This window comes from Balaenoptera ricei, chromosome 12, assembly GCF_028023285.1.
Source record: "Balaenoptera ricei isolate mBalRic1 chromosome 12, mBalRic1.hap2, whole genome shotgun sequence".
NCBI classification, from domain to species: Eukaryota; Metazoa; Chordata; class Mammalia; order Artiodactyla; family Balaenopteridae; genus Balaenoptera; species Balaenoptera ricei.
This window is the reverse complement of record NC_082650.1, coordinates 58,639,633-58,660,145: the sequence shown is the minus strand read 5'-3', so window position 1 is coordinate 58,660,145 and position 20,513 is coordinate 58,639,633. Positions and strand designations below refer to the sequence as shown.

At 34.1% G+C, this 20,513-nt stretch overlaps 1 protein-coding gene across 3 annotated transcripts in view; it reads right to left on the bottom strand.

Moving 5' to 3' along the window:
* ASCC3 (activating signal cointegrator 1 complex subunit 3) overlaps window positions 1–20,513 on the bottom strand; it is a 324,300-nt gene that overhangs the window by 118,971 nt on the left and 184,816 nt on the right. For all 3 annotated transcript variants that reach the window (XM_059941507.1, XM_059941508.1, XM_059941509.1), the window contains exons 15-18: window positions 11,569–11,760; window positions 11,035–11,259; window positions 4,287–4,406; window positions 1,555–1,719 (exon numbers count right to left, since the gene is read on the bottom strand). In XM_059941507.1, the coding sequence (XP_059797490.1) occupies window positions 1,555–1,719; window positions 4,287–4,406; window positions 11,035–11,259; window positions 11,569–11,760 (702 nt within the window). The remainder of the gene's footprint in view (window positions 1–1,554; window positions 1,720–4,286; window positions 4,407–11,034; window positions 11,260–11,568; window positions 11,761–20,513) is intronic.

Here is a 20,513-nt window from a genome sequence, read left to right as displayed (position 1 = left end):
CAGGGTTATAATGTCTGTAGCATACTGTTCCAAAATCATCATTTTAAACATTGTCAAATTTACCAAAGACTAAAAAACATTCCCCAAACAAAATTAGCTAGAGAAGACCTTTAGAAGCAAAAAGATCTATAAAATCAGTTAATGAAACGTACAACAGATATCTAAAACAATGTTCAGCATAACATTCTTGTCTTGGCTCATTTTCAGCATGGGCATATGTAAATCTGCACCATTCATCAACTTAAAGCTGATCATATATCACATAAAATTCAGAGAGGAATAACTAAAAATATGTAACTTAAGATTCCGGCAAATATATCACAACATTGCTAGTTAGGGCATACAGAAATTCAGGAAACTGGAAAGAAGAAAGGCTACAGTCCCTGAAAGAGAGCAGCAAACAGGCTTAAGATGTAGTTTGGCAGCAACACACTACCAAGTGGACAAATGAGAAAGGTAACTTAATGGACAAAATGAGTGAACATGAGTAGGTGATAGCAGCAATAGAGGGCGAGGGAAAATGTTTTGGGTTGAGGAACTACCATATCACGGTTGTGAGTAATATATGTTAAAAGACTTTGAAGAAATCTAAAGTGCTATACAAACACAAGATTTATGTGCGGCAAGATGAGGAAAAGCTATTATGCACGTGAAAATGTTTTCTGAAACATGTTATCTGCATAATAAGCACATGTTAAATAAGTACAAAACTTAGATTTCATATAGGCCTTGGTGTTCATATTTCTGAAGAAATTTCACCTTAGTGATTTCTATTACTTTTTCATTTAAAAAACAATTTTAAGAACAAAAATAAAAATGAACATAAAAAAAAAATCAAACTTTCTCTCTATAAAAAGAGTAAAGAGTAAAAATTCACCTTAATCCAACTCCTTTCAAATTTAAGTCCTCTCCTCACAGGTAATCACTATTAAGTTTTCCCATGTATTAACATGTGAAGGTACATATGTAGGTACAGAAATACACACGAAGACAAGTATGTATTCTTTAAAATGTAGATATTATAGTGGCACCCTACCTTACATAAGATTACATTAAAAGGTAACAGGCAAGGATACAACTGTGTAGTAAAAATTACCTTTGAAAAATCTCTTCAATTATCCAAATAGTACAGCTCAGTGCCCTGATATTTTCATTAGTTTTTATAATTCTTTTTAGTCAGTGTTTCTCAATAACTTGCAATTAATTTTTCAACTTTTTATTCATGGATACCATTAAGCCATCAGCCCCCACTTTAAATCGTTCAGGCACTCATTCCATAGGTCTCACCAATATGCTCAATGGTTTTAGGCTTGGGTGCGTCTACTTCTTGGGATATACTCATTGAACGGGATGGCAAGAGGGTCCTGAATATTTGTAGTTCTATTTTTTTTCTTACCTTTACTGAGTGTATGTTGTTGAATTCATAAAAGTCAAATGCATTTTGTTCTATTAGTAGCTTTTGTTATTTTGCATGAATACTCTATTTTGAAGTCTAGAAAGTATTTGCATCTAAAGACAAACATATTATTCTGTTTGTTTCACTCAGTATAATACCTCAATAGTGTTGTATTTAATATAGTAGTGGCTGGCAGTTCTACCCAAATCAGTTGAGGAAAAATATCCAGTTCGTTCCTCAAAACGAATCATCCGAGCTTTGTCTAGTTTCCGTCCAACTTCAATGACCAACTGTTCTCGATGCTTTGCTAATGTTGGGTCAATCTATAGGAAGAAAAAAACACTTGAATAATTCTTCAGAGAGTCATCATTTGCAAATGTATACCTGTTATGGAAATTAAGTTTTTCTGTTGATGCTTTAGTTAGTATAAATTTTTTATTATAATTTTAAAAGAATGCATTTTTAAAAGATAGGACATAATTAGAAAATACTTTATTCCATTAAATAAAGATTTAAAATTAATTAAAATTATCAATCTGTATATTATCTTCAGATAGTAATATTTTAGAATCTAAAATTCCTGTATAGTCTTATAATCTTTAAGATTAATAAGGATTAGGAATTAGATACATGAAAAAAAATCACTGCTTTCTCCCTCCCACACTAAAATAAATAAGAATTTTAAAATATCAAACCACAGTCCTATTTAGAGAAATGATAGTGAGAATGCTCTCCTCTGTTCAAATAAAGGTATACAAAAATAAATGAAAAGTTATCCTTTCAAAAGCATGGTTTTAGTGTTCTAGCAGTTTTTATAACTGCTGATGGGAAAACCCATTCTGCCTATAATGATAATAGAAGCAAAGAGTAAAATCAATTTGACAATGAATTTCTGAATAGTTTAGAAATTATTACAGTATTTTTCTAAGCAGAAAGGACATTTAACACAAGATATTAACAAACATTCCTGTCACTATGATGTGTGTGTGTGTATAAATACATGTATATATACACACATACATTCACACACATCAAGTCCTGAAGATTGTGGTCTGGTCACAAGCTATAAAGTGAAGTATGACATTTAAAGGGGGGAGGGGGAAGTATAAAATACTTTAGAAATCAATTAATGAGTTAATACTCCTACCACTTGTTCTAACTTAGATTTTTATGGCAGCTTATTCATGTATCAAATATAGCTAAAATAAATGAACAAATCATAATGAGGCAAAGGAAAATCAACTGTAGGGAAGTAAGATGGAATCCAGTCACATTAGCAAATACAAAAAGTCTTACATATTTTCTGTAGGTAACATACTGTATATTTCAGGCTCATCTTATGACAGCATTTTATTAATCACATATTACTAAACCATTAAAAAGAATTAAACTACATGATCTGTGTTAGTTCACATGAGTTTTGTGGCTACACATTCCTACTGAGTAATAAAATAAAAACACTTAGGTCAAAAAAATAAAAAGGTAAGATTCTCTGAACTGTGAAGGTTGTAAAACTTTGTATCTCAGAAAGGAAAAAAACCGACTTTTTATACTAGAAAATTATATAAAAATGACTTCTGATATTAACCTGGTACTTAAACAAAAATCAATTGATGTGTTTATCTTGTCCCAAGATTTGAGATCCCTTAGCCCATGAAAAAATACATGTTGTGTTTGGTCTTCCTTTACCCCTTCAGAATATTTTCATAGTACCATTGACTCTTTTCACAAAGCCCACATTTGTAATAAGAATAGCTAGTGCCTTATTCTTTAAAATTTATAAAGGTACAGGTTACAATACACCTACATTTTATAACTGAGAGCTATCTGGTTGTAAAAGATATCCATTTGAAGATTAGCACAGATTTCAACTGAGAAGAAGAATAAAGGTAGTTGAATCCCCCATCTACAGTAAACCTAAGTATAAAAATCAAATGATTTCAGATGAACAGCTTCATAACTAGTTGCTGCTGCTATTTTTCTTCTTTTTTTTTCCCTCCTAAATCTTAAGTTTCAATTTTCCCATGGTCAAAGTTACTGTATATGAAAAGGAAAGATAAAAAAAAGATAGGCAACTGCTTTGATACAAAATGGAACACACACACACACACACACACAAAATTATCATTATTAGTAAATAGAGGAAAACTATAGGTCCAAGTTAAATTCAACTTCTTTGCTAATTTTGATTTAACACTAATGAATATTGATATGATGGTGGTGAAATCGTACTTTCATTAGACAACAACTGGATTTTATCTGTAATTAGGAAGCATTTACAGGGTATAAAGCAGAGTTCTAAAGAAAAGACAAGATCTCACAGAATCTGTAAGCTATGTGGACCACACAACTGTGAAGTTTATAGGAAGAGCTGTGACCACATGCATCTGATTCTCAGTCTATGTGCACAGCAGAACTGATCCAGCCTCCAAACTGTTAAGATAGTAACTCATTAATGCTATCTTTTAATTTAGGAACAAAGGCTTAGAAGGACTTGATAAGAAGAATATACTGTATATAACATAAGCCTATCATTAAAAGTGGTTTGTAAGTTTCCTCATGTCTGGTTTATTCTAAAAACTAAATTTAAAAAATATAGTTAAAAAAACATAGCAAAATACTAATATCAAATGGAAAGTTATCTGAGCAGTAAATTGATAATAACATAAAGATCAGTGGAAAAGATATATAAAGAAAGTGAAATAATTACCAGGGACAAATTTAATTTTCCTTAGTATTTTCTAAAAAAGATTAAAGCTCTTTGTTTTTCTTCCAGGTACCTAAATCTTCTCAGATGAGCAGAAGTAGCAAATATTTATCCTCATATCATGAAAGGATTACAGAACTAAAAAGGAGGTCTGACTTTTTTTTTAGTAAATGAGTTTTCTACCTGATAAGCCTTGTGACTGATGCCATACACTAATGGATTTGCTCTCATCCGTACATAAAGATAAGTGTAACTTATCCACTTCACTGCTTCTTCCACATTAGTAACTGTTCCCAGAGCAATCTGCAAATCAAAAATATAACAAAAGTTAAACTAATGCATTAAAGTTGAATATAAACATTACATCAAAGACCATTTTGTTGAAAGTTAAGTTTTTAAAATACATCATTATGCTGTATTTAAAAGAAGGTAAGCACAATTATTGGACATGATGTTTCTCCAATTAATTAAAAATCAGTCCTGCCTCATTTAATTGAGAACAGTACATCAGAAATGTTATCTTCCAAAACTTTACTTATTATTATGGCATTTGATTAGTTTTCCCATTTGAATTTAATTCCATATAGTATTATAAACATTTTGGTATTCATTAGTTTTTCTTCTTCTTTTTGCTTCTTTTAAATTTTGGTTTCATTTTATGTGACAACATTACTGACAGTTTTAAATGTGACTGCACCACAATCAAAACAACATAATATTGCTGATTCTATCCCTCTTTGTTGTGATTTTGTATACTGTCATTACCAAAATCACAAAGGGCAACACATTAGTAGTTTTTTCCTCTAAAGATACCCATTTGCAGCATAGCTAGTATAAATATATAATATAAATACAACGGTAAATGCAGTAATTTTTGCATAAAACAAAATCATATTTTATTGGGATTTATACATATTAATAATACATACACTTTAAAAAGATCATACAAGAACAGGGAGTGGTTTTAATTTTTTATTGGTAAACTTAAAACAACCTATGGAAAAAACAGATATTTGTACTTTTGAATTATAATAAACACTGGGTAATTCTTTAGATTATATTCTGAAAGAAAATATAATTTTTAACATAGCATTTTAATGTAGCTTTATAACATGTTAATTTAATGAAACCAAAGGTTAATAATTTTAAAACACAACAATAACATATAAAATCTGTGTAATAAAGGGAATTGTTAGAAAATGACCTTAAGCCACAATTGCAGTGAAAAGTTTTCTTAAAAATACATTTCTTTAGCCACTGGATCTATATGTAGTCATTGTGCTTTTATACTTAGAGTGTTCATTTTAATTAACAAATTTATCCAAGTTGTGAAACTTCACAGTTGAATAATTTTTCCTGAATCTGTAACTGAAAAATTTTTTTTAACCTCTTAATACTTTAATCAAAGGAGAAGTGATGATCCCTACCTAAATAACCAAATTTTAGGAGAAAAGAAGGAAAAATAAATCCTCTTATTTTAGTACTAAATAGTAAAGAAACTATAAACCTTAATGTTTGCTTTATTCCCATGTTATAATTTAAATTCTGTGTAACTAATTTTGTATAATAGGTATGCGAATGCTTAGATATCTTTAGTTAGTTGAAGATGACATATAGCAATATTACACCATACTATTTATCCTTAAAAAAAAAAGGCCAAAAGTAAATAAATGGTAAGGCAGATTCTATCTACTTTAAAAATTACACTATCTTGAAATACATCAGACAGAGAAAGACAAATACTGTATGATCTCCCTTATACAAATAATCTAAAAACATCAAACTCAAAGAAACAAAGAACAGAATGGAGGTAGCCAGGAGTTAAGGGGTAAGGGGCATGAGGAGATGTTGGTTAAAGGGTACAAACTTTTAGGCATAAGATGAGTAAGTTCTGGGGATCTAATGTACAGCATGGTGACTGCAGTTAATCATACTGTACTGTGTACTTGAAAGTTGACATAAGAGTAGAGCTTTAGTGCTCTCATCATAACAACAAAACAAAATGGTTATTATGTGAGGTGAAGGATGTGTTTACTAACTTTACTGTGGTAAACATTTCACAAATACATATGTGTGTCAAATTATTGCATTGTACAACTTAAACTTACAATGTCATATGTCAATTATATCTTCATAAACCACAATAAAAGTAAATACATTAATGTATTTACAAATGATTAAACCATCCACAATATAAGTAAACATACACTTCCTAAAATGTGAACTGTAAGAGTTTCCACAAAATAAAGAGTAACAAGAACTAAAATTTAGCTAAGGAGTTAGTTCTACAGCACTTCCTAAATATTTGCAAGTAACACAGTTAAACATTTTCTAGTCTGCGTAGGCAAAGGAAACTAGTTTGATGATATGGCTAAAAATCCAACAGCGTCCTCCATTTGTGATTCTATTATTTGACAGCCAAATTGTGTTAATCCCCTTATGACTTATAGATATTTTAAAATAACACCACACAACTCCTAAGAGTAGAAAATTTTATAAAGGATAAAATAAGCTTGTTATTATTATACTTTCAAAATCAGACTCAGTAAATTAACAATAATAAATAATTACCTATTGCTAGGTAGTGAGAAGAATAAAGGAAAAGATGAAGTAGGTACCAAAAACTGGATCAAGTAATTGCAAGTCTCCCAAATGTTCACCAAGAAGGAAAAGACTACTCAGAAAAATGAACGTAAATTTATAATGGTACATTATATTGTGAGATTAATCTTTGGATGCCACCTAGTGACAAAAACAAAAATTTACTTGCAAATATTTGTGGTCTAGTGGCTACTTAGTACAGGAGCCTTTTATAAAACAAGTATTTTTCACAGTATCTCTCTGAAATTTATTCCTTCATCTCAATAATCATATAGGAAGTCAGTAACAAGACTGCACCATGTAAAGTATAAAGTACAATGGATATGGCAATAAATAGAGCATGGTTCCTGGTCTCAAGAAGTCTGTAGTCTTATAGGTGAGATACACGTAACTAATTAAGATGACATCTATGAAACCATTATCCACAGTGCCTAGGACATAATACATATTAAAACATGCTTTGAAAGAAAAACACCTAACATGTGAAACTTGTAAAAGTGCCATTAGTATACAGTGTAATACAGCTTTATGCTTTTAAGTAAAAGAGGGGGGAAAAAACTACCCCAAATCTGGTAATTTAGAAGTAAGGCTCAAAGTATCACTTTGTATCTAATTTACCTATTGAAACTTTAGTCATTAAGGTTATCTTAATTGTTTATTTGCATGTGTTTTTTAAAAAGTTAGTTGAAATCATATAAAACTAAACAAGCAAATATAATAATCATATGTATATAAATACATATGTATACACAAACCCCTTTAGTACATGTATGAAAACACCATTTATGCCACCATTCATTTATTTATTCCACTAAAATTTGAGTGCGGGTAGTAAGTATGATTGGGGCTGAGGATAAGGGACTATGAGATAATGTAACTGCTACAATTCTGTACCGAATAACAACTTGGCACAGGTGTTTGTTAAATTTTCACAACAATCTAGTGATATTATTCCTATTTTATACATGGGAAGATTGGCACTTTATAGGTGACATGAGTAGAGTAAGGGACTGTCTAGAGCAGAAGACCTGTGCTGGAAAGTAACCAGAGCCAGAACTGGGAAGGTGTCAGACTGCTGAGGCCTTAAGTCCAAGGACCAAGTGTTTGTACTATGCCCCTGCGGAGATGGGAGGAACTCTGAATAAAGAATGTACGTAAGATTACAGAAAGATTAATACATTTTAAAGTATGGACCATAGGGGACTGGCACAGAATAGATAAGAAATTAATGTCACCTATGAAAGAACAGTTTCACAGGTGAAACTGTGAAACAATATCCAGTAATGTCTGCTGAATAAATTTTAATAAGCCTCAAACATGCTTCAGTGTTTCTCTCAGTGCAAAATTAAGAGGCTTTATACAGGGCTGGGACTTGTGAGATTTGGCATTAATTAGTATTCGGGAGTCAGCCCCATTAGGCATCAATCAGCAAAGATGTCTCATAAAATGTCTGCATTAAAATGATAGCTTAATATGATACTTTCTCCAGTTCTTCTAAACTAGTGTTATCAAAGATATTAGTATGGGCAACATTCCTAATCTAACGTGACCTTGATGTTGATCACTGCCGCTGTACAGTCTTGCAAAGATTTTCGGAGTCTAAAGACTTAAAAATCCATTACCTTAAGAGCACAGCACACATTCATTTTATAAACTAATTTCACACTTGGCTTCCACAGATTACCAAATTTAATTTCACACTCAACTATAATTTAAGGGAGTTTGTTTCCTTAAGAAGAAAATTTACTTTAAATGGGAGCTAGTCTAGTAGAAAAAATATGATAAATAAATTTTAGCAATGGCTATACTTCACCATATTACCTAAAAATTTCAAGGTATATGTTTCATTAGTTGAATGCCATTTATGGCATTAAATGGAATTATCGTTATAGTTAGTTGACATTTCTGAAAATCACAAACCCTAATAAGTATTTTATGAATATGAGGTGAATCTATGGGCTACAATTGATTTTTAATTTCTCAGGGCTTGACCAAATAGTTTCATTTATTTTATTATAGTCCCTAAGAAAAAGAATTTCTTGAAGACCAGAGAAGTATTTTACTCACCTGTGTCTTCTGCATAAAAAATCACCATTTTGTGTTTAATTTACCACTTACAAAAAGCTATCAAGGAAAATAATTCTAAGTTTACAAAGATGTAGTCTTTCTTGATATGCTTTTCTAGAAAAATTGTATAAAACAGCCTTGCTTTTTATTGTAAGTCAGAGAAATTATTACTACCATTTTGGAAAATATTTAGTCCTGGTCTTAGAAGAAGGCAAATGGTAGGCTGATTAATATAGAAAAATGTATTCACCTTTAAGTTACTATATTTTATATATCAGAAATCTAGGCTATAATAAGAAGACTAAGTTTGTAGTTAAAAAGACCTGCGTTTGAATACTAGCTCCAAAAGTTAGTACTTGACTGACCTTTGGTCAATTACCTATCTCTCTGAGGACAATAATATCTCCTTAGTAGCAGTACTGAGAGAATATACAAAAAGCACCCAGCAGGTTTACATGTCCTCAGTACACTGCTACTATTACTATCTTCGTACATTAGACTATTCCATCATAGATACTGGTGACCCATGACCAAGACCTAGTTATTTAAACCATGCCATCATAGTAGGTAATGAGGATTGAAACTGAGATATATTTCCTTTGGAGATATTCCTAATATCATAATTCATTTCCTAATCTTTTTCACTTTCTTGTAATTATGCTACTAGAAACCAGCATCTTTCATGATTTTTTTCTAACTTCCAACTAGATCTTTTAAACCTTACCTAACCTTCTGAACCCAGATTTACCACCTTCATGAACAAAGCCCTTCCTGATAAGCTGGGGCCAAAAGGATTTTCTCCCTCTACTGAATCCTTCTTTAGAACTTATTACTCACCAACATTATTGCACTGTGTTTTTGTGTCTTTTTCTCCCCTTTTGGACTATATACTCCTTAACAGAGGAAACTGCATACTGAGTGTGTTTTTCATCCTCTAAAAAGACTTCTAAATAACATGAATAGAATATAAGTGAAATTTCTGTAATATTTCAGTTCAAATATTTCAGTTATTCATTTATTTAATAGTTATATCCCACCTACTTTCAAAAATTGTTTGAGTCAACTTTAATGGTAAGAAGGGATATAGAAGTAGGAAAGTATTGGATGACAGAGCAACAATTAAAAATGCGGTGAAAACAGCAAAGCCTCATTTGATTTTTTGACACACAGACTCTTAAGAATGTTCATCCTCTTTACCAGTTAAGATGTTATCTAGGCTTCCAGGGTCTGCTATTTAAATCTTAACACAATAATGCTGACTATACAAGTCACCTGTGAAACTGTTCTCTCATAGGTGACATTAATTTCTTATCTACGGAGTCTTATTAGTGAAAGTGTTATGTTTGTACCTCCAAGAAAAGGAAATAATTTTCTTTTTTAGCAGTCTATTAAAATGTCAAGGTTTATCTTGACTGCGGCTTTTTAATGTAAATGTTTGAGCCTAACTGAGTTCCTAACATGTGATGTCACTCAGAATTCTGATAGGGTCCAGTAAAATTTGGCCTGTAAAGACATACTTCTCCTGAAAATGAAAGGTATAACAAAAATATTATTTTACACAATGGCAGAAAGATGGTCAACATAAGTTATTGTGATAATTTTATTTTAAGATCTTAAAGTATAGGGACTAAACTCATATGTGCTTGCTCGTCTCCAGAGTATTTACTGGAAGGTTTTATATGTAAAGCTAACCTATAACTGTTTGTGAATTGTTGTTATGGTTGAAAATTCTAGAATAAAAACTATAAAAGTAATCTTGAGTAAAAAAAAAAAAAAAAATCTTAACACAAACACACATCACACATGAAATAAACTATAATATTGTAGCTCAATTTAAGCAATCATATTTTCTATAACAAAGTTAATCAAATGATCTAAGACAGAAGAGCATTATTAACCTTATAAAAACTTTATAAAATACTTCATAATAAACTTTATAAAAGTGCAGTACAAATATAGTTGTTGTTATTGCTATTTCTGTTTCCCTAGTTTGTATAGCTTTGGTTAGATTTCTGTCCTATAACTTATAATGATTTAAACGTATAGTCTTTAAACAATGAGTTCTTATCAGTTATCATTTGCATTCTATATTGTTCTGAACTAATCAATAATATTGCCATTCCACCTCTTGTGTCTTATGACTGCATATGAAATAAAATGTATTATTAAATATCATGAAATAGTAATCAACTCAAACTTTATTTTTCTTGGTCATTCTTGAAGCTGGTGATTCTATTCCAACCTTTAACTCATTAGATCTTACCTCTGCATTTAGGTTATCTGCAAGGCTTTCCAGAAACTGACTCTCAATTGGGTTTTGTTGAGTGAGTAAAGAGAGGTAATGGCTGAGTTTATCATGGGTTGTTATGATGATTCCTTCTCCAAATTTGTCAAATTGTGGTCTTCCAGCTCGACCAAATATCTGCATGACATCTAAAATTCCAAGGTCAACAAAGGAGCCTCTTTTTGCAGCATATATCTGTGTTCCCTAGATGAGGAAAAGTTAATAAAAATTTACATAAACACACACAAATATAATCCTGATGAGCTGAATACTGAAATTAGGCAAATATGGCAAGATCTCAAAAGTGTACTTTAACTAATCCTTTCATCATCTGTGATAGCGTTAAATTTTCATAATATAAACTAGATTCTTTTGGAGAATATAATTCTGACCTTATATAAATAACATTCAAAGTCACTGAAGCAGCCAAATCACAATATTTTCAAATAAATCAATCCACAGGTTTGTTTTAAGATACCACAAATCCATGTGCAAAGGAAGGTAAGCTCTCACCTTAATAATAACAGCATGAGCAGGAAGATTGACACCCCAGGCTAATGTAGCTGTACAGACTAGGACTTTGATATGCCCATTAAAAAACAAGCTTTCAACCAAATTTCTGTCCTGCCGAAGCATTCCTGCATGATGAATACTAAAACCATCTGGAAATAATTCTCGTACTTGTTTATTTCTTGACTTTTGCACCTAGAGTAGATATCAACAAAACATAAAAGTGTTATTTAGCATTTAAAAGCAATTGTTATTTATCGTCTCTTGAATGAGTTTATCAAAGAGAGCACAGAATTATTTTTAAGCAACTTGAGGTCTTACTAAGTCTTAGTATATAATGCTTTATACAAAATCATTAAAAATTATATTTCCTCTATCTTAAAAAATAGGTAACCCTGAACATGGCACAAAATCCAAAAGGAAAGAAGTTAAAAGCAAGTGTCTCTTTCACTCAGGTGTCCTCTTCTTGCAATCAATCAGTATTACCTGTTTCCTATCCTTCCAAAAAACCTCTACTAAAAATAAGCATAAATCTCAGTGGCTTCCAACTCATTCAGAGTAAAGGCCAGAGTCTGCAGGATGCAAGATCTACAGAAATCATTCCCATTCCTGAACCTCACTTACTTACTCAGGCCAGACACAAGAGCTGGCTCTTTCTCTAAGTGCCCCCCAACCTTTTTTTTTTTTTTGACAAATCCACACCTGCCTCAGGGTCTTTACACTTTCTGTTCCAGACCCACTGCCTTGGGAGCCTTTCCCCCTTACTGAGATGCCCCTGGTTCCGCGGGGCATGCGCTCCTTCTCATAGTAATGAGCCAATAAACCCAACTGTGCTTCCCCGACACCTGTGTTCTTGCTGATCTCTGACAGGAGGGCACCGGCCACCTGTCTTAGCTCCTCAACTTTACATCTGCCCTGAATATTCTAACTTTGCTTCTGAGGTCTGTTCTTTGGCTTGGTCTGACCTCAGATGTGGGATATGGTCCACTTATCTGCAATCTGTATAAGTGCCACAGCAGATCTTACAAAATTCACTGACGACTCACTGTACAACGGGGAAATTTTTTCTGCAAAATTAAAGACTACGGATTAACAAAAGTGTTCATATAGTCAAAGCTTCTGTTTGGGCATCACATCCTGCGCTTATTTGCTACTGCTCTGAAAATTTCATGATCAACATCTTGATAGCTTCTTTTGAAACAGCGTTTTCCATAGTTTTCACGAAAGGGGCACTACACTGGCAGGGAATGGGGTTCTAGTACAGTCACACTGATTATCTCTAAGGTCACTTAAAATTTGAAACTTCTAAATTAATAATAATTACTAAGAACATGACCTAAGAAAACTGCACTCCATGAAATCTGCTACAGATATAAAATGGAAGGGAAAACATTAACAAACCCCACCATCTAGTGGCCAGCCAAGTAAATAACAACTTAGAATTTTGAGCCTTGTTGAGTCCCAAGCAAAATACACATACACATAAAAATGTTATCTTCCTTAAGTTTCAAGGGGAGGGTATTATTTCATTTTTGTGCCGTGTGGTCAGCCTCTTAGAAATAATTGTATAAATACACTTTATTATTAACTACATTTGGATCATATTGCCTTAACCTCCATCTTTTCAGACGTGTGTTATTGTCAGTCTCACAAATACGGGCTCCACGTTATGGAGTATTTGCCAGTATACAACAGAGCTCCCTCGTGGGGTCAAGGTAGAAGAAGGAAAAACACTTCACCTACTTCATTTCTTCGCTAATATTCATGAGTGAACATTCAGAGCTAACAGAGGAAACTGAAAAATACTGCTTGGAGACAGTCACAAAAAAATCATGCTGCTGGATGGCTCTTTGTTTTGGGTGAATCTGCTGTCCATGGACCCCTGGCACTGGAATATCCTGATGTGCTTGTTATAAATGCAGATTCTCAGTCAACATCCAGTTGAGGTAAGACTTGGCTTGTGACACCAATGACACAGTAAGAAGCTGAACGCAGGAAATATGTAACTGCGGTGAAAAATATTCTTATAAGGTAGCAGGTAGATCATGGGGTGCTGACACATCACCTCCAACTCTGACCAGGTGGGTTCAACCAGCTTGTTCTCTGTAAGCAACCAAGAAGTACCAGGGGTCACTTCGCCTTTGTCTCTATTCCTGCTCATACTCTGTGCATTGCTTTTTTTTTTTTTTTTTTTTTTTTTTTTTTTTTTTTTTTTTTTAAATTTTATTTATTTATTTATTTATGGTCATGTTGGGTCTTCGTTTCTGTGCGAGGGCCTTCTCCAGTTGCGGCAAGCGGGGGCCACTCTCCACCGCGGTGCGCGGGCCCCTCACCATCGCGGCCCCCCCCGTTGCGGAGCACAGGCTCCAGACGCGCAGACCCAGCAATTGTGGCTCACGGGCCCAGCCGCTCCGCGGCACGCGGGATCCTCCCAGACCAGGGCTCGAACCCGCGTCCCCTGCATTGGCAGGCGGACTCTCAACCACTGCGCCACCAGGGAAGCCCTGTGCATTGCTTTTTTATTGATTCATTAGAGACATGAAGTGACAACAATCTTAAAATAAGACTGGGTTGTTCATTCTCAACTGTCTTTGAATCTGAATCTGCCATTTGTGATCTAGCCTAGTTCACAGGACAAATAAACAAGAAATCCTGGGGAGGAGGCCCAGGAATGAGTGCGTTTTAAAATCTTATTTAAAAACTTATCATACAGTAAAATTCTCTTTCCACTTTGGTGTACAGTCCTATGAACTTTGGCATATGTTCAAATTGTGTAACCACCATAATAATCAGGATACAAAACGGTTCCTTTACCCTCCTTAAATTCTCTTGTTATTCCTTTATAGTTAAACCCTCCCCACTTACACCTCTTGGCACCCCCTGATCTGTTCCCCATCCCTAACTTATAGGATGGAGTAAAGTTGTGCTCTCAGAAAACATCATACCTGAAATACTTATATAACTAAATAAGAATATAATAAATAAGTAAATCAAGCATCTAATTCAGAAATCTATAAAAATAAAAAATATAACAAAGCCAAGGAAAAATGGAGAAATGCCCTAATAAAGTTAAAATAGAATCTGATTTTTAAGATGTGAAATTGATAAGTAAACATAAAAACTCTAATTTTAAAAGAAAAAAATAAAAATAGACAATGTCTATTACAGGGCAGCAGGAGTTGGCAAATTATGTGCCAACTGCCTGTTTTGTAAATAAAGTTTTATTGAAACACAGCCATATCAGTTTGTTTACATATTGTCTATGGCTGATTTTGAGCTACAATAGGGGAGTTGAGGAGTGTGACAGACACCATATGTTCGCAGGCTTAAAATATTTACTGTCTAGCCTTTAAGTAAAAGGAGATACACAGTGGAAAACAAGCACAACAGCACAAGCACAAAGACACAAAATTAGTAATGTGAAAAAGAAGTGTTCAGAAATACATCACAATTTTAAAGAATGAGAAGAGTATTCTGAAAAATTCAATACATTCCATTATTAAAAATGTTTGGAACAGATGATTTTCTAGGAAAATGTTACTAACATTTATATTAAAAGTGATAGAAAATTATAATAAAAGCAATGGAAGAAAATGTAAAGGCTATCTAATATCTAGGCTTTCATACTTTTTAAAGACAAATTAATTCTAATGTTACTAAGGGGCCCTAGAGCACAGAAATAGAAGTCTAAAAATTAATCTTACAGAGGCAGTGTAATAGCACTGATATTAAAACCTGACAAAGCAGCAGAAAACAGAATACAATAGAGAAATCTCTCTTAAGAATATTAATCCAAATAGTAAAGAGTTTTAGAAAACAGAATTCACCAGTGCATTAAAACAATATACCACAACTAAGTAAATTAAACCCCAGAATGCAAGGGCACTATACCTATAAATATATTAACATCTTTATTAATAAGTCAAAGGAGAAAAAACATATGATCATCTCCAGGCACTGAAATCTCACAAAAGACCACATTCAATCTCGATGAGCAGAGGTGACAAAACATCGATTTCAAACCACACTGAATCATAAAACATTAGGCGTATATCAATTAAAGTTAGGAACAAGGCAAAGATGTTTACAATCAGCTTACTAATGTCCTAGACAATGGAATTAGACATGAGAAGATAATAAAAAGTAGAACTACTGGAACGGAAGAGGTCAAAGCAATTATTAGTTGCAGATGAAATAAACATTTATTTAGAAAACTGAGGATTAATTAGAAACTACTGGGCTTCCCTGGTGGCGCAGTGGTTGAGAATCTGCCTGCCAATGCAGGGCACACGGGTTCAAGCCCTGGTCTGGGAAGATCCCACATGCCGCGGAGCAACTGGGTCCGTGAGCCACAATTACTGAGCCTGCGCGTCTGGAGCCTGTGCTCCGCAACAAGAGAGGCCGCGATAGTGAGAGGCCCGCGCACCGCGATGAAGAGTGGCCCCCGCTTGCCGCAACTAGAGAAAGCCCTCGCACAGAAACGAAGACCCAACACAGCCATAAATAAATAAATAAATAAATAGATAGATAGATAGATAGATAGAATTAAATCTTAAAAAAAAAAAAACTACTAAAATAATGATTGATTTCAGAAAGGTGACAGTCCCCCAAATCAATATTTTAAAAAAGTCTTTCTGTATATATACAATAACTTGTTCGAAAATAAAAGGGAAGAAAATAGCACATTTATAAAAGCGGTCAAAAACAGAAAAAACAAGAAATGGGTAGCACCTCCATGAAGAAAAAGCATTATTATACTGCCGAAGGACATTCAAGAAATGAAATGATATGCTTTGCTTTTGAGATGGGAAAACTTGATTTGGTAAAAATACCAATTCTCACTAACTTAATCTGTAAATCAATGCATTAACTCAACTAAAAGATAAACATTATTTCTTGGAAGTGATACTAAAGTTCATCCTTCAAAGTAAACCTGTATATCCAGGAAAAATTCTAAAATTGAAGAATAATCAGGATGCTTATCCCAATCACATATCAAAAATATTAAAAAAACAAATAAGTATTGTAAAGCAATTACACTCCAATAAAGATGTTAAAAAAAACAAAGAAGTAAAATAGTTTGATACCAGAGAAGAGACAATAAGATCAAGGAAATAGAAGACAAAGTTCAGAAACTGACTCAGGCAAATGTGAGAATTTTGTATGTTATATTAAACTTTAAAAACAACAGAATAAACAGGAAGTATTCAGAAATGCATTTGCTGGGGGAGGTCATCAAGAAGATGTGACCACCAGCTTGACCCACAGGCTGGGCCCAGGCAATCAGAGGCTCCTCATCCCCTCTCCCGTCCTTGGAATGTGCACTCTGCTTGCCTTCACTTAGAAGCTGCCCAAGGACACAGCCCTTAGACAGAAATGCGGTGCTGTCTGTGCACATGACTAAACCCCGTTAAAGCCTCTATATAAACTTTTAAGATTGTGGCAGGTGGGTGCAGAGATCTACTTGTATGTAAGTTCCCTCAATTATTAAACCTGCCACCCACCCATCTGGAGTGGTCTGTCTCTTTCTTAAGTCTTTCCTTGTCCTCTGTGTTTTGGGGCCGGTTTCACATTACACCCAGAAAGGTCCCGAGGAGACTGCAAACCAACACCATTACTATATGCAATAAGTTCTAGACGGATCAAAGATTTAATAATGAAAATTTAAAACGTAACTTAAAAAGGGCTGGAGGAAATCATGATGAAGTGAGTGTGATCTTTATAAGCAAGACAAAGCCCAAATACTGTAAATAAACTGAAAAAAATCTCATTATGGTAAAAATATTCATAAATTAATAAAAATAAAAATCAAAGATTAAGTAGGAAAAATGTTTGTAACACATATAACAGTACATGCAATTTATAGAAAAAGAAATTCAAATGGCAAATATGAAAAACGCTCAGCTTCACTCATAAAGAAATGCCAGTCAAAATAATAATGAAGTACCATTTTTGGCCTATTAATCTGTCATAATCTCAAAAACTCTAACGCTGTTCAGTGCTGGCAAAGTTAGGCGGGAGGAAGTTACTGTCCCAGGAAATGTTAAGTTGGAACAATCTCTTCAGTGGGCAGCTCAGGACCACTCATTCACCAAAATTTTAAATGCATGTACCGTGTTGATAACTAAATTCCACTGCCAGGAATTTTCCCAGTGGACATCACTGCAAGTGCCAAGAGTGTGAGCGAGAATGTGTACTGCAGCACTGTTTACAATGCGACATAATTAGAAACAACAAAAGTATCCATCGAGACAGACTGGGTAAATGAATTAAGATAATGTCCACACTGGGACCTACTACGCAGTTGTTAAAAGAATGAATCAGATCTTTCAGGGTTGATCTGGAAAGATTTCCATGATGTATTACTAAGTGAAAAAAGTATGAGACATAAAAGTGTGCCTAACACGATCCAATTTTTTCATACTGAAACTCACATGCAGACACACACAATGGCAGTTTGTATAAAACCTTCCCTTGAAAGAAACATAAATGGAAGAAGGTTTTTAATAGGAGTTTTATTTGGAGAAATCAATGGAGAAAGATGGTTAAGACCATGAGTTACGGAGCTAAACTTATTACAAGATGCCTGCTGCTTCCTCAACTATCAGAACAGTTGTTGTTTTCCACCTGATTTTTCAGGGTGAGCTCTACCTGGAGTCTGGGTTTTGCTAGCCTCAGAAGGACTGGAGGGGAATAATTCACCCTGTTCACATTGTCTGAACAGAGCATTGGATTCTCTGAGAAAGCCATTTGAGATCCAATACTATACTCACTGGATAAAGTATCTCTATACATGGAAATTCAGCACAAAAGAACACCAGCTGTGAAAGGTAAAGGGAGTCAGGTGTGTAGTAGAAGAATTGTGTAAACTTGTTTTCCTCAGTCTGTATATTTCCACTTGTCACAAGTGAACTTCCCATACAGGGCTTTATTGTCAGTAAAATTAGAATAGAACGGACAACTGCTAAGAATCCATTAGCAGCCAGAGGATACTAAATTTTTTTCCCCTAGTGAAAGCATGCCCCAAGCTTCCTTCCATGACTTTACATATCTTTTTCCTACCTATGACACAGAAAATCAGTATGAGTACTTTTTAAAATGTAACCACTTCCCAAAGTTGACTTCCAAACTAACACAAATACATGATTAAAGAACGAAGACTGACAGCAAGTAACTGAAGATATTAAAAGAAAACAAATTAGGTTTTTTTCCTCCATAAGACAAAAAAATATACAGAAGTAACACAAGACCTTCAGCTCAGTTACAAACCCTGCACGAAACAACAATAAGAAATGGCATAAATAATTTAGTGACCATTGTAAGCCTTCTGAGGTAATTTTTCTTGGTAAGGTATGCTTTAATGTGGATTATTTCAAATCCATTAAGAAGAAATAACAGTCATTATAAAAACTAAAATTTAACCAGAAGGAGGCAAATAGTTTCTCCCAAATGATACCATTCTTTTTGCACAATTACTAGTGAGTATGCCTTATCAATATTGGAAAAAATATTATAGACTCTTCATCTTTGGTATGTGCAATTTTTATCATTCAATAAAGTTATAAAGTTAATCAGTGGACCTGCTTACATTGTTAGGAGCATAAACCAATACCTGGCTTACCTTTTGACAAGGGAGTTTAGAGATCTAAGGAATATCATCTGTCCCCACCCTTTCTCTTTCTCTCTTTCAAAGCTCTTATTCTACTTTAAACCCTTATCACCGAGACATCTGAAATCGCTCCTCTGGCGTCCACACCAAGAGAGCCAAGAACGGCAATGCTCTGTCTTCCACGAGTCTTTCAGAAGGAAACACATCATACCTCCCACCCTGTTCTCAGGATAAGGCCTATTAGCTGGCTGTTCACACGATCAACAAAATCTAGCTATGATCAGAACTTCTGAGGATCATGTTAAAATTTTAGGGTCTTAGTTCCAGATACTCTGATTCTGACAGCTGGCATGGAAACAGGTAATGGGGAACCAATGCCCTATTATACTATTTTTCCCATAATACTTGGTATTTCTTCGCTCTTGAGTCGGTTCCCTACTTCCTCTACTATTTCTCCACCTTAGGGTATGAAATTCTCCACTCTATTCTCTGGAATTGCCACTCAGTAATAAGCAAACTATATCAACCTCATCTCCCACCCTGCCTTAACTGAAACTTGACTCTTTTCCATGGACTCTTGTTTCTCATGCATGTCTTTCAAGTGGTGGGGGATGATCTCTCTCTTCCCTCTCACCATTTCCAGGTCAGCCTGTACTAACTTTTAACAAAAACCTCTGTTCCTTTAAGGTTCAGTATATCTGCTATGTCACCTGTTACCCTACCTTATCCAATGAAGACTCCATACGTATGGCTCCAAGTCTTTCTGTCTATCCCATTTCCTATCATGATCCTTGGTGACAGTATTTTCCATGTGGACATCTAAAAACCCTCGCTCTTCAATTCCTTGACACCCTCATTTCCACTGACATCTCCTCTGTCCCATCTTAGCCATACCCACGATTGTATTCTAGGCCTGTCATCAACCCACAACTGTACTACTTCCAAAACCAAAATCGCTAGTACAAACACCTCAATTTCTGACCAAAGATTCCTATATGTCAAGCATGCCCAGCTAACTTTTTCTAAGCTCTTTCTTTATCATTAATGATACTTCGAGATCACAATTCCTCTACTTTCTTAATATTCATCAGCAGCACGCCCTCTCCATCCCTGCCCCAGTCTTTATTCTGGTTCTTTCTCCAGTGCAGATAACACAGTCCAAGATTTTAATCACATTCCTGCCAATTTCTTAAACTCATCTACCCTTTTGCCATATAAGACTGGTAGAATGTCAAACTCAGATGACCCAAGGTAGCTAATGCTTAAGAAAAATTATATACAAGGGCAACTGGAGACCACTCTAAATCCATGATCACAATCTCAACAAGCCCTTAACATT